We start from the raw sequence: 15,027 nt of genomic DNA, 5'->3' as shown, positions 1-15,027 counted from the left end.
AAGTGAAGATACTGTGAGTAGTGTGTGATGTATTTGTAGTTTTCAGCATCGATAAAACAATCTGCTGTGAAGTTGATCGTGTTATAGCGAAGTTATTATGCTGGAACCACTTCTAATGGATCTATATGGGCTTAATGCACACAATGTGAGTTGTACATTATGTACACAAAGGTCAAAGGAGTGTACATGCGACGGATCTTCCCGACACACGTTCCCCTCAAAGAAACGGAAGAATCAACCAATCAGAGACCTCGTTTCATCGCAGGTACCCGGATGTACCAGTGACGCAATTAGCTACGTCATTGTTCACCGCCGGACACCCGCTGTAAATAAGGAATGGATTTACAACCGCTATTAACGCATTCATAACAGATTTCCAGGTGAGTGTGTTGATGATTTTACGATTCAGTGAGCCTTTAAGTATGCAGCCGTCATATTTCAGTGGGCCTGAGCGGCCGAGATTTGCTGTAGTAGCCTCACACCGGTCCTCTGTCATGTCGGAGAGAGCAGCGCAGTGAGCACACACAGCCGCCGGTGTCGAGCCCCTCCTTTCTCGGCTAAATACACGTCCCGTTACCCGGGCCCACGCATTGTCCATCAAATTATTTTGAAAGTGGAAACACAAAACTGTTCTTTGGCGTTATCAGGAGACAGTTACGTTACTTTCCGCCATGACAATCAGCTTCTACCGTGCCGAGCTAGCTAGCAGCGTTAGCATCAATATTGCCGCACGAGCGCCGCCGCGCGAAACGTTAGCCAGCCCCCGTTTGATAGCTACGCTCGTACTCCATAGTGTTCACTCGTTTGTCTCTGTTGTGCCACTCTGCTCCGGCCCTCGACGAGAAAGGTGAGGTTTTAGCCGCTGCTCAGTCGGCCCAAGGGGTTAAATGAGGTTTAATTCGTGTCTTGGACAGATTTAGCGACGCTGCGTGTTAAAGGCCTACCAGCCGTCTGTTAGCAAACGTATACCAGTCTGCCAGAGCAGGTGGGAGGGAACAGCTGTTGTAAACGTGCTTCCGACCAGGACATTTCCTCTATCGGTTTTTTCAGCAAGTAACGCTCAGTAAGGTAACTTTATCGCGGCTAAATAATTGTCATGCCAGCTCTGAGTAGTTGGTCCATATTCAAAACAGTAGTTAATAGCTTGACAGTGTTTTCAGTCACTTGTTTTTATTAAGGAAACTTTGCAAAGCGTCCATGCATTGCTATCACCAAGAGCTAATGTAGTTGTTAGATGCGAGTGGATGCTGAAAGAGAAACATGGTACTTATAACTTTATAACAGTCTTTATTATTATTTTGTTAATAGCTTTTTTGATTATTACTTGGTTTTGATTGATTATTGATTATAAGGCAGCCAAGGGTTTTCTCCAACATGAACCCAGTGTGTTGTTTAAATGTAATACACAGGTGCTATGTAAAATACGTTGCAACCGTATTTCAGGGCTAATGGATGTAGCTATTTCAGACTGCTCCCACTGAGTCAATTTTTCATCTAAAAAAATCTGCTGTACAGTTGCTGAGCCAGTAAATAGGCCTTAACATTTCTTCTGTTCTTGATTATTCAGATATAGTGAAAAAGTGATTATCTTCCTTGAAATAAATAATCAAATCTAATATTTTATTTTTGACAGATTAAAGGTGATGGTACTTGATAAGAAATTAGGTAATTATTACAATGTATTTAACTGCACAAGTGATCATTTGTGATAAATAGTTATATTCTGGTTATGGTATTTAGTGGTTGTAATCTAAATATACTGTAATGTTATCAAGAGTAGTTGTGGGTGATGTAATCTGTAACAACAAAAAGATGGTTTTAATTTAGTGTGTTTATCTCACTTGAAACAGTCAAAGAATAACAAAATTTCTTTTTTTGAATACCATCACTGTTTCGACATGTCACACACAGATGTATCTATAAAGCGACATCATACATGAAAAACACAACAAAACACAAATATCTTGAACTTAATCTGTATGTCAGCAGCTCATAAAGTTCTGTGTCCCTGTGTTTCTGCCCTTCATGCAGCAATGAACAATGACCATAGTTGACAAATCTTCAGAAAATTCTGACCACGAGTCAGTCGGGTGTAAGCGCTCTCCCTTCACCAGTGGAGACGTGGGGATGGACGGCAGCTGTTCCAGCAGCTGGGCAATGGGTCCCACCATGCCCAGCGATTCTCCCAGGCTGAAGCCTGCAGGAGGCTGCCTGGGTCCAACACCTGGAGCTGCGGTTTACAACAGTACACCATCCTCTGTGGACCCGCCGAAGGACCAAGGTAAGAGCGAGGGCTTTTATCAGCTGCATTTTAAATGCATGTGTCTTGAAAGCTGGGAGGAAACCATACACCTTTATCCCTCAAACAGTAGACAATGGGCATGTGGAAGAGTTGTCAAGCAGCAAAGTTCTGCCACTGTTTGTGGCATGAGAGTGTGACACAACTGGTTTTGTGGGTGTTGTGTTGCTGCTTCCACTCTTCTTTCATTCATCCAGTTACATAACCGAGTCTGTTTTGAAGTGAGAGCATGATCAATCCCTCGAGCTTGTGACGCCATTGGTGTTTTGATACAAAGAGCAGCAGCCTGACTTGTTTAGCTGAAATAAAAGTGAAACCTTGTCTTATGTTTTCTCCTTCAGTTTGTTTTAGCCTTACTCTGTAGTCAGGAACACATTACTTAACTGTAGACTGCAAGCTGGGGTTGTAAGGACCTGAAGTTTCCTTCCCTGTGTGCCAGTATGTACTTACATAGGCAGTGTATTATTTATACTTGTTGATGTCCCAGATCAAGTTAATGTATTGAATCTAATTTTAGTAATCACGTTGGCTCTGTGTGTACAGTGATAAGCAGCGGTGATGGCATGGACTTACCCCAGAAGGTCCTCTTCCCTCCAGAGCGGCTCAACCTAAAGTGGACCCAGGTTCACCGAGTTGGTGCGGGCCTGCAGAACATGGGGAACACCTGCTTCCTCAACTCAGCTCTGCAGTGTCTCACCTACACCCCTCCATTCGCCAACTACATGCTGACACGGGAACACTCCAAAACGTGTAAGTTGGGGTTTCATGGTGCTTCTTTGCAGGAGGTTCTTGTGTAATTGTACAGTCATGCAATAATTATCACATCGCGTCTGATTCATGTCTTACTCATTAATGTTTTCATCCATCTGTCCCTGCCGCAGGTCACGAGCCAGGGTTCTGTATGATGTGCACCATGCAAAACCACATCATTCAGGTTTTTGCAAACTCTGGGAACGTCATTAAGCCCATTGGTGTGCTCAATGAACTCAAAAGTAAGTGGTTGTGGTTACAAAATGTTTACCTGAAATGAATGACAGGAGGCGCTGTGTGGCTGTTTACCTTTTTAATTTTGGAGGGAAATCCTCTGATGGGACTTTGTGATGTGCTGTTTACAGTTTTTTTTTTTAACTTTACATCTGTGTGTTTGTGTGATATCATTTATCAACCTCTTACACATTTAACTGTTATGTGTTTTTCCCCTGATAGGGATTGCTAAGCACTTCCGCTATGGAAGCCAGGAGGATGCTCATGAGTTCCTGCGGTACACAGTGGATGCTATGCAAAAGTCCTGCTTACCTGGAACCAAGTAAGATAATTAGCTATGTAATGTCAATACAGCATTAGAAGTATTATTGTATTCTATCTACTCTGTGTTGTGCTTAGCCATTGAACAGCTCCCAAAGGCCTTCTAGTCTAACTCTTGCATAAAAGCTACATTTGCAGTATTTATGTTTTTCCTCCAAAATAAAAGAAATCCGAGTAGAGCCGGAGGTTATGTGCACATATGCAGCCAACATGCATGTTTTATAGATATACTGGGCTGGCCATTGTGTTTCTCAGGGGACTCTAAAAATGTGATTTAAAGAACTTCAAGTATGAAGCTGATTCTTATTCTGTAGTAACAGGTGGCCTCTCATCTAATTACTCTTGCTCTAATTCCTCCCTTTCTCACTTCTGCTCTTTCAGTTCCATTATGTTGTGACGTGTCACTACAAGATACTGTAAATAGATATTTTTGTGTGTTTTAGTTCAGCCAGAAAATATTAATCTTTTTGTTTGGTTAATAAGGCAACCAGTCAGTTATGTCATTATCATTTTTGGTTGTTTGACATCCGCATATTTATCTTTGTGACAGATTGGACAGGCAAACGCAGGCAACCACTTTCATCCACCAAGTATTTGGCGGGCACCTAAGATCCAGAGGTACGTTAGAAGTGTGTTTCTATTACGTGTGGTCATGTGTTTTGTTGTTTTACATTTCTCCAAGACGAATATATGAACACTGATTTTTTCCTTTTCAGTTAAATGTTTAAACTGCAAAGCAGTGTCCGATACATTTGACCCTTTTCTGGATATTCCTCTGGAAATTAAGGTAATTACAGAAAATTCTCTGTCACTTGTGGGTCTGATGTGTCAATTGAGATATTTGCAGTGATCTTAAGAACATTGTCCTCTCCATACAGACAGCGACCAGTGTCTCCAAGGCTCTGGAGCAGTTTGTCAAGCCGGAGCAGCTGGATGGTGAAAACTCCTACAAATGCACCAAGTAAGGAAAAAAGGAATTTAGAAAAGGCAACAAGAGAAATCCAGTGTTTCCTTTAATTATATCCAAGTGTTTGCCAGCTAACTAACTGAACATTTCTTTCCCTCAGGTGCAAAAAAATGGTCACAGCCTCAAAGAGATTTACCATCCACCGCAATTCCAACGTGCTTACCCTCTCACTCAAACGCTTTGCAAACTTCAGTGGAGGCAAAATTACAAAGGTACCATGACATGTGTGGACTATAATATCCAGAACCAACACATAGCTACAGGACAACACTTGAAATATATTGCTTTTTGTTAAGGGAACATTTGATTTGATATTAATAGTTTTTTTTTTTTTTTTTTGTTTTTTGTTGGTCATCAGGATGTGAAATATCCAGAGTACCTGGACTTGCGGCCCTTCATGTCTCAGTCTCAAGGGGAGCCCCAGATCTACGGGCTCTATGCTGTGTTGGTCCACTCTGGATTCAGCTGTCATGCTGGACACTACTTTTGCTACGTTAAGGTACTGGCTCTGCTGTGGGACACTGTTCCTATCTATCAGGGCGCTGCTGTTGCCAAGTACTCATGCACGCATTTGTCTCTCCCGCAGTCTATCAACATCTCACTTTAACAGCTTGATGCAGGGTTTCTACAACAGTACTCTTAAATATAATGAAGGTTGAGCACTTTAGTCTGTCAAATATAAATAAAACCATATATGCAATAGATAAATGTGTCATCATACATATTTTAACCGAATAATATTGTGTTTATATCTGTATGAACTAAAGACATGGAGAAACATTTTTCACTCACACTTTAAAGTCAATTCAGAAGCTGAGAAAAGTAAACATTTGAAATGTAAGATGTGTAAAAATGATGGTTATTTTTAGCAAATATGTTCAAAGCTGCCATTTCTTCTGTTGTGTTTCTCAGGCAAGCAATGGTCAGTGGTATCAGATGAATGACTCCTCTGTGACTGTCAGTGACATCAGGTCTGTTCTCAGCCAGCAGGCTTACGTCCTTTTCTACATCAAGTGAGTAAACCATTATTTTTGAAAGGAACATACGTCTCAAATCTTCAGTATGAACTCTCTCACAGTAACACTGGTCATTTAAAATGTTTCCTTTTGTGTCACTAGGTCCGCTGATGTAAAGAAAGCAGGGGACTACAGTCACATGAGTCAGTATCCAGGCATCCCTGGTCAGTCGTCTCCACGACCGGTGGTGATACCACGTAACAACAACACCATCCACCACAACAACATTGGCTTCATAGGTCCCCAGCTGCCACCACACATGACCAAGGTACTGCAGACTTGCTCACAGCTACTGGTGATCAAATTGTTATGAATTCGAGATACATAGCCAGTGTTCGACCTAGACACTCAAAACATATCTTTGTGTCCTCCTCAGAGCACTCTCCATGTCAATGGGAATGGATCTCTGAGGGACTATCCCAGCAACTCCAAGCCCAGCACCAGCAGTAGTGTTGTTGGAAAACCTAGCCACGGACTGGGCTCCTCCTCATCTTCCATCTCCCACTCAATCAGCCGGCCCACAATGATCCCAGACCACGACAAACGCCAGAAACTTTCATTTTTCATCGGACAAGGCAAACAGAACCGCCCGTCCTCCTCCTCGTCCTCTTACAGCCAGCCGTCCTCTGCCAGCAGTAGCAGCAGCTCCTCCTCCTCCTCCAGCTCTCTATCCTCCTCACAGTCTACCTCAGACGTTCGCTTTGTTCCACGTCAGCTTAACCACGTTAACGGCACGTCTTGCAGTAATGGGGGTCACCACACAGGAGGCAATGGAGCAGCGTTCTTGGTGCCGTACGGCCAGGAGTCCTCAGAGGAGTCAGACCAGGAGAACTGTGGCACTCTGGATAACGGCTGTTTAGCAAAGTCTCACCTTAATGGAAACAATAGAACAGGAGAGGCCTTTGATAATTCTCTGCAAGCCCCCAATGGAGAGTCAGGGGTGCACCACAATGGTAACGGAGTAAACGGACCAACCAATGGTGTTTCTAAAACCAGTCAAAATGGACACCACCATTATGGACACCACAAAGTGAATGGACACAACACCCCTGATAAAGTAAATTATATGTTTTGTTTTTTGCTGTCGTTTCATAATATATTGATACCTTCATGAATGAATAATAAAATGAATCATGTCTTGTTTTTTCTCCTCAGACCTCTAGCAGTAACCATGGCAGTTCATCCTCTGTGGCTACTGTTGCTGCTAATGGGCTCGACAGTGACCATCATCAAACAAGGTAAGATAAACACTCTAACACAGAGCTGGAAAAGTTATTGCTCTGCCACCTATTTGATAAATTAGTTTCATGACTTGAATTCAAATTGCGTCCCAAAAGTGCGATACAAAGCAATAATTAAATGCCTGTATATTTTGTTTTTCCAGTAAAGAGGCACATACTTCTGCCTCATCCCAGGCCAGTTCGTCTCAGAGCATCCCTCCTGATGCCACTGAAAGCCAGCACCTCTCAACTCCTGACACAAGGGCTACAAATGTGTCTAAACCCCAGTCTCAGTATCCTGCATTCTTCACTCTTAGCTCTCCACCTTCAGCTACAGCTACAAAGACTCATTCTGTCCCATCTCGAGAATCTGCTTCCTCTTCTGCCCAGCATGGCAACCATGCGGCCTTATCCACCCCGTCAAACTGCTCCCAAAGCACCAATGGGGCTTCCGCAGCTCCACAGAGGGTTAGCAGAGGTGAGGGTGAAGCAAAGGATCCACCACAGAGTAGTGATCCATCAGCAGGGACTGAAGGACACACAGATGCTAAAGAGCAACACCAGTTTAAGCCCAGCTCTAGAGGCAATGAAGGACAATATTCCCGATACAGGGAGAGAGACAGACAGTACTCTGACTGGAGCAGAGACAGGGAGAGACACTATAGGGACAGGAGTCAGGAGCGAGAGAGTGACGGTGATCGTTACCGGTACAGACGGGACTACAGAGATTACCATCATCGCTACAGGGATCGCTTGCCTCCTCGTGATCGTTCCTACAGAGACTGGGAGCCTGAGCGTCGCTGGGAGCGGATCCCACACCACCCGAGGGAGGCTGATCGCGACAGGTGCTCTAACCATTACCACTACCACCGCTCAAGAGAGGACTCTGGACGTGAGCGGAGGGGATACGGTTATCCCTACCGCGCTGAGTCTCATAGTCGCGGGAGGTGGCAGCAGGAGAGTCGAGAATCCCGACCGATGAAGGACAAGAGCAACGGCAGGGAGAGGGACTATTATTTGTCGAAAGAGGAGACTTCCTTGCCTGCCACAGAGCGAGAAACCTCAGCAAAGTCAAAGGGCTCGCCCCCTAGACCTCATCTCTCCACATTTGAATCAGCTCCAAACAGGGAAGATCAGGATCACAAGAGGTCTGCCGATCATCAGAGCAAAGAGAGGGAGGACAGCTCTGAGGGCCGCCACTCTAAAAAACACAAAAAGAACAAGAAAAAGAAAAAGTCAAAGGATAAAGACAGACACCGTGAGAGCGGGTGAGTAACACCATCTCTTTTTCATATAACCGTTCACTCAGTATTTTTAAGACCCCCCACAATGTGGCAGGCTGTTTTTGGGGTTGTTGTGGCCAGAAATGTCTGATTTCAAGACAGATTTTCAAAAAAAAATAAAATAAATTGTGACGCATGTTACTGTTTATAAACGAGGAGTAACGTTAGCCATATGATGCTTACAGTTATCCCTGTCACTGTGTGTGTGCCTCTGTCCCAGGAGCGTAGCTCACTATCCCACAGCATTAGTCTCATGATAAACAGAGAGACAGAGAGAAAGTGGAGGCAAAAAATGTTTCCCCGTTTTTTAAGAGTCAAATGTGCGCTAATGTTGCAGTGATTTGACCAACATTGCAAGGCAGCAGAATTCATGGGAATTGGCTGAATTTGCATTAGGTGTTGCCATCGCAAAACATCCTGGAGGGGCTGATTTTAGGGGTTTGGACTTTGGTTGAGAAATCAGGACATTTGAAGACATCATCTTTGGCTCTGTGAAGGTGAGATTGGGGATGCACTGATTGTGTTATTCTCAGCTGATACTGATGTTTAAAGTAACTGTTTTGCTGGTAGCTGACAGCGATACCAATGTTTTTATGTTGTTGTTGTTTATGCTGTTGTTGTTATTTATTCCCTCTTTTGTCCCAGGGAAACAGAAATCTACACTATAAAAAAAATAACTGAACTGTTCAGCCCTTCATTATTTTATCTTTGAATGAGCACACATTCAATCATATAAATTTATTTAACAACCTTCAATATGACCTTTCACAGGAAAAACATCTTTTAAAAAATAAGTGCTTAAATGCCTTTTTAGTGTTTATAATATATCATAATTCCCTCTCTAATAACGTTTTCAAATTTCTCCTTCAAACAACTACTTATTTTTCTCACCAAAAACCACATTACATTAAACAAATCACAATGTACCTTCACCTAATACTCATTTTTACTGAATAGAGTTTAAACGCATCATAATGTAACTCAATGCAACCTCAGTGAGCTGTTACTTGCCTTCACCGACTACAGATTTGTTGTGATGATAGTGAGTTTACTGTGGTCCTTCGTCCATACAGTGTCCAAGGGAAGCTCTCTGTTCGTCCCAAACATGTTTTTTATTGTCTCTCCTGAGCTACGGGATGCTTGCTATCTCATCACACCACAGTGGGATCACAGAGCCCATTTGCCAGTCATTTTATTCTTCTTGTACCTGCTCTTTAATTTAAGTTTGTGGCCCTTAGTTTTAAGCCCTGCTTTTTAGCATGCATGAAGTTGATGTGACACAACAGGAAAACATTAGCCACTGCCATCAGTGAATGTCATCTCATTAGCTGACAGGCTGATGGCAGTTAAAAAGGCAAGTATAGCCAATACTGATGTTCAGCAGATAAATTGGTGCATCCCTAGTTGAGATGGGCATTTTCTTTTTTCAATATTTTATATATTTAACAATGATGAAAACACTCAAGTTATAGCTCCACATTATTTGTCTTCAGCTGACAACAAAGCCCGACTCCTTAGTCAGTTTTGTATGAAGGCATGGATTGAGATGAATAATAATGGCGTGTCTTCTCCTAGGAGCTCCGAGGTTGATTCAGACAGAGCCACAGAAACAAAAAAGAAAAAGAAGAAAAAGAAGAGACAGCGGGAGAGCGAGGCTGAGCAGCACAGCCCAGGAGCAGCTCGGAGCCACAAGAACAGAAGTAGTGAGGAGAGGGAGAGCCGCAAGCGCCGTTACCATGACATCAAGGACGGCAAACATGACAATGGTTTTTCGCCAGAAAAACGTCGGCGCACAGACTGCACTGAGGGCAGCAGTGACCATCTAGTCCCCTCCAGTCACACCTCACCCACAAACGGTTCAACTCACGGCCATCTCAACGGATACACAGGTAATAAAGGTTTTTCACATTCAAAGTCATCCTCAAAAATAACTGAAATTAAAACTGAAAATAGATGCTGCTGTGGAGCTTGTCAGTTTAAAGAGTTGATCCTGTTTTGCAGGAAACGGTTACAGCCAAACCAATGGTGACTCCTACGGATTCTCCAGTCGCTTGAAACACTGACTCTGTGAGTGGGCGCCCTTTTAATGATTCTCACAGTATGCTCTACAGTCAACAGGAGGAACTCTTACTGTAGGTGCAAATTTTAGCTCAAACACATTGTATAAAGGCCTCTTCTTTCTCATTTCAGGCACATCACCACCATTTTAACAACAGCAGAGGAATGACAACAATGTGGACGTTGACGTGGTGCTTCTTTATTATTAATATACTGATCGGCCAAAACATTAAAACCTCAGGAGGGTGAACTGGATAACATTAATCCCATTGTTATGATGCAGTGTGCTACAGGGAAACCTTGGATCCTGGCATTTATGTTGATGCCACTTGATGCACTCCACTACCCAAACGCTGTTGCAGCCACCAGACCCATGTCAATGGCACTCCCTGATGGCAGTGCCCCACCCCCCACACCCAGCGGGACAGTACGACAATACACTATGCCACACTTCAAATACTGCTCAGGAACGTGGCAAAGAGCTCAAGGTGTCGACCTGTCCTCCAAAATCTCCAGATCTCAATCGGATTGTTCATTCATGGGACGTGCTTGTATCCCAGAGGTACCCTCCAGCCACAGTGGGGCCTCCTTGGATCAGGTTAGACACTGCAAGACAGTCCCCGGAGGTCCTGTGTCCATACCTCAACAGGTCAGAGCCAAGGTTGATGCAAGAGATACCCTGGATCCATGATCCACGGTGGGGCCTCCCAACCAAGGGGTACCCACGAACACTGACCCACAGTGAGGCCTCCTTGGATCAGACTTGCTTAGACCTGCTAAGGCATAGACACAGTACCTCTGGGGGTTATCCTGTGGGATCCTTTGAGTCTTGTGAGTGTGAAGTGGGGTTAGTCCGATCCAAGGAGGCCCCACCATGGATCGGGGGTACCTCTGGGATACTGGCGAGTTCCACGGATGCTCTATCAGATTGGGATCTGGGGAATTTGACTCTTTGTCACATTGCTCAACCAGCACTGAGTACATTGCGGTGAGGCGTGGTGCATTGTTCTGCTGGGGAGGTCAGTGACATGACGGGGTGTACTTGGTCAGCAATGGTGTTTGGGTAGGTGGAGGTTGTCAGGTGGCATCAACATGAATGCCAGGACACAAGGCTTCCTTGCTGAACGTTGCATTGTACCAATGATTGATCAATAGTTCCTACTTGACCCGCCATGTTGGTTTTAATTTTGCCGCTGGTCAGTGTATATGTATTTTTACCACAACTGAAGTGTTTTAAATGTTCAGCAAACTTTTTTTTTTTTTTTTATGGCATTGATTTATTTGCCGTAATTCTCCTAACTATGGTTTAAAAAAACTGTCACCCCTTGAACATTTATGATGATAAATATTAATATATACTTGTATGAACACAAACAAAGCCTGGAGCTTAAACATCTCAACTGCTGCTCAGTGGAACTCAGGACTTGAAAACTTGTAAACATTCATGGCGGATATCCACCTGCTTCAAATCAAAACAAAACTAAAGGGAAACTGTTGCCTCGGAGACGAACTGTAAGGCATCACGTTGGAGTTTAAGATGTCACCATATCTACAGAGCCGCAATGTTTTTGAGTTTTTTTTCTTTGATCCCACTGGGAGCGGACAAATTAATGGAGGGAGATATTCATGAATGAGACAGACGAGCGCAGTGGCGGGAACAAGGCTTCGCTGACTGATACCTCCACATTAACCCTGGACAGACTTGAGGACATTTCTCAGCTTCTATTTTTTTTCTTGAGTTTTCATTTTCGCTCTGAAGCCGAAGATTCACGCTGTAATTTTTAAACTTTTTTCACACAGACGCAGAGGTTTTTCTTGTGGTCATGCCTCTTTCTCTCTCTCTCTCTCTCTCACATTCTATTTCTTTTCAAACATTTTAAAAAAAAAACATCAAAAATTTGTTATCATGGCTGTGGACCATTTGTGTTTGCTTTTTAATGAAAAATACAGTTTGTGTCTTCTAGCGTCATAAAAAATACTGTGAATTTAATTTTGAACTGTACTATCAGTTATTTTTATACGTAAAAATCCTGTATCAGGGTTATCAGTAGATGTTTTGTTTTTAGAAAAAAAATCATGTTAATTTGACCATATTCTCTGGACAAAAGTTGGGAATGATTATGGTTTGATTTGGTTTGATTTTTTTTTTTTCCAACTTTTGACAGAAGTTGAAAAACTGCTGTTATACTGTTTTAGTTTAGCATGTCAGAATTTATACATTGTAAAAGGTAAACGCCTTAAAATACATTTGTTAATGTCAGAAATTGTAATTTGTTTCTCTGTCTTTGACTTTGTTTACATGCTGCGCTGAAATGAATGGAAAAACACTGATTGAGATGATTGACGTGTTGCCAGGGATTTTTGAAAAGCTCCTGTCTGCCTTTGTATCATATACTAGGAATAGACTGATCGTATTCGAGCCTCTTGTTGAACAAACTTTCTACTACCGTTAAATTAATGTTGTAGATACATTAAGTGTGGATGGAAACTGGAAGCACTCTTCTGTAATCACGAATAGTTAAATACACACACATTTCTAGCTGTTAGCAAGACGGCTCAGCTGATATTTTATTCACAACACTTGTTTCCATGTTTGAAATAACCAAAGACCTGGTACGTTTTGTGAGACGAGCTCTTTTCACTGAATTCACATGCACACAAAAACTGTTTTCTGATCAGCATGGAATTTTATTCAAAGTCTTCATCAAAGTATTCAGGAGCAGTTTTCCCAAACTAAAGCCCCGTCTACACGTATACAGATATTTTTGTAAACAGATATTTTCCTCTACGGTTTGGCCTCTCGTCCACACGAAAATGGAAATTTTCTAAAACACCTTCCAAGGTGCAGATTAGGAAGTATCGTTAGCCTGTACACTTTACTACCTTTTGTGATGAGGGGAGACTGGAAGACAGCCAACATCGTCGAGAGTTTGGGGTTGTTTTTGCGTTCTAGTGTGGACAGGTAATTTGTAAAACAAAGGTCATGTGAACAGAATTATTTTCTAAAACAGAGGGGAAAATATCAGTTTTCAAAAATGTCCACATACATGTAGACAGGGTGGAAGATCAAGCCATGATTAACCCTCAAAACTCCAACTAATATAAGATTAGGCTGAAAGTCGTCTTGATCTCAGTTTGTAAAAACAGTCCTCATATTCCAGTCAACATTCACACGATTGGAGTCTTGAAAATTCCAGTATCTCATTTGTTTCACCTTTTTTCACAGGTGTTTTGAACCCGCCTATGTCCTACACTCTCTTGTCCAACTCAGCATAGTGAGTTATTCTTTCATATACCATCATGTATTATCTGAATATTCAGTAATAACACAGTGCGAGGAGGTTCCACTGCTCTGCAAAGAGCTGCACAAAGTCCCTCTTCCACTATTGTAAACTTAGCTGTTAAACTGAAAAGGTGAACGGGTATAGGCTACGGCCGTTATGATTTACATGCTACATAAACACAACAGAGAAAGAAAAAAAAACAGTATGTACAATATATTCTATACATGCATAATGTAAATCAGGGGCTGCCTCTTTTGTTAAACAAATTAAGAAAATAAATACAAAAGAAACAAACTTGATCACAGGTGGATCTTCAATACATAAAATGAGCGTTTACAGAATTAATATAGGATGCATATAGCTTTTTAAAACTTAAAAGGCTCATTACACTCAATATATGTGAAGTAATAATCCTTTAACCTGTATTAATTCCTTCTCTTTCAAATAGGGCGCGTACTGTAAATGAAGTATATGAGTTGAGAATAAATCAGTGTGTTTGCATATACAGGTACAGTCACTTGAGGGCTAACAATCAGACCAGCTGATTTAGAAGCTTGAGGCTTTCTGTAGTTACAGGATACTAAAAAACATTGTTGGTGTTGGCAGTTGTCAAAGGACATGTGAGGTGAAGATAATAAAATGTTGCCTGGGAGTCATGTTGGCAGACAACCAAGCAGGCGAGCTGGTCTGGAAGAAAGGAATACCACACATGAGGAGGATGGATGTTCAGGTTACAATACTCCTGTAGGTGTAATTCCTTATGTGTCCAGCAGTGGGCGATCTCGTCACAGCCACGCTATGCAAAGATTTCCCATGATCCCAGTCATGGCTGTAGTCCTTATTCTTCTGTCCATCTGTTATCATCCAGCTTAGTAAAGATTTTGAAGTTTCACTCAAATGACACATCAGTGTTCCAAGTCTGTGCCGGGTGAAATAAAACGGTTGAATCGACTGAGAGCTGAGGTGCAGACTATCTTCAGGTGGAAATAAACGTAATCCATGTCAGTCCAGTAAACTCCCACCTGTGTCTGCCCTCGGGAGGCCTCCACAACATAACACACACATACACGCACAAGGACTCTGCCGGTCATGGACATTGTGGCGATGCAGGTGTGTATAAAGGTGGGCGGTCATCATTTCTTATTGGCTATCCTCCGCTTCCTGGTGGCCAGCATGTCATAGAAAGGATCCCTGCTGATGCTTGCTCTGTGGAAAAAGGAGAGGAGGGAATGGATCACTGATCGACTGCTTTCAATTTTTCATGGCAATCCCACATACGCTATCTTATTTTGTCTGCAGGACTGATATGTCAAAAACAAGATGTATTTTTATTAAATCTTTTTATTAAATCTGTTGCTATAGAGACGAGCAAAGCACTGTTACCCATGATCAATTTGTGATGTTAAGATCATCCCAGCACTATTTTGGGACGAGGTCCACTAATTTCTCTGAGTACTAACTTGACCTTAATCTGTCTTGTATCTATCCGTCAGTGCATCACATCACGTCTTTTGTCTGCACCCGTTCGCTTTGATTCTGAGTGATCAACACCGAAACCTGACATCTACAGCGATTTGTTACACCTCTGAAACCTG

The 15,027-nt window shown here is 42.5% G+C and overlaps 2 protein-coding genes across 2 annotated transcripts in view; one reads left to right on the top strand and one right to left on the bottom strand.

Annotated features, from left to right (window-relative positions):
- The first annotated feature begins 280 nt into the window (after positions 1-280).
- Positions 281-12,506, top strand: usp42 (ubiquitin specific peptidase 42). The gene is made up of 18 exons (XM_050059584.1): positions 281-380; positions 2,032-2,281; positions 2,843-3,049; positions 3,181-3,291; positions 3,506-3,605; positions 4,155-4,222; positions 4,321-4,391; positions 4,483-4,565; positions 4,672-4,783; positions 4,930-5,070; positions 5,484-5,584; positions 5,690-5,855; positions 5,964-6,644; positions 6,743-6,825; positions 6,972-8,075; positions 9,666-9,979; positions 10,092-10,157; positions 10,281-12,506. The coding sequence occupies exons 2-17, from the start codon at positions 2,041-2,043 to the stop codon at positions 10,151-10,153; spliced, it is 3,645 nt and encodes a 1,214-aa protein (XP_049915541.1). The 5' UTR covers positions 281-380; positions 2,032-2,040; the 3' UTR covers positions 10,154-10,157; positions 10,281-12,506.
- LOC126399551 (cytohesin-3-like) overlaps positions 11,976-15,027 on the bottom strand; it is a 46,788-nt gene continuing 43,736 nt past the window's right edge. The window contains exon 13 of the mRNA XM_050059585.1: positions 11,976-14,638. Within this exon, the coding sequence (XP_049915542.1) occupies positions 14,566-14,638 (73 nt within the window). The 3' untranslated portion in view covers positions 11,976-14,565. The remainder of the gene's footprint in view (positions 14,639-15,027) is intronic.

The sequence above is a fragment of the Epinephelus moara genome, chromosome 13, assembly GCF_006386435.1.
Source record: "Epinephelus moara isolate mb chromosome 13, YSFRI_EMoa_1.0, whole genome shotgun sequence".
Taxonomy (NCBI): Eukaryota; Metazoa; Chordata; class Actinopteri; order Perciformes; family Serranidae; genus Epinephelus; species Epinephelus moara.
This window is presented reverse-complemented; position numbering and strand designations above follow the sequence as displayed.

Coding starts and splice junctions, on each gene's coding strand:
- usp42 (XM_050059584.1), top strand. CDS start 2,041: ATGACCATAGTTGACAAATCTTCAGAAAATTCTGACCACGAGTCAGTC. Junction 6,645..6,742: donor GACACAACACCCCTGATAAA/GTAAATTATATG, acceptor TTTTCTCCTCAG/ACCTCTAGCAGTAACCATGG. Junction 6,826..6,971: donor AGTGACCATCATCAAACAAG/GTAAGATAAACA, acceptor TTGTTTTTCCAG/TAAAGAGGCACATACTTCTG.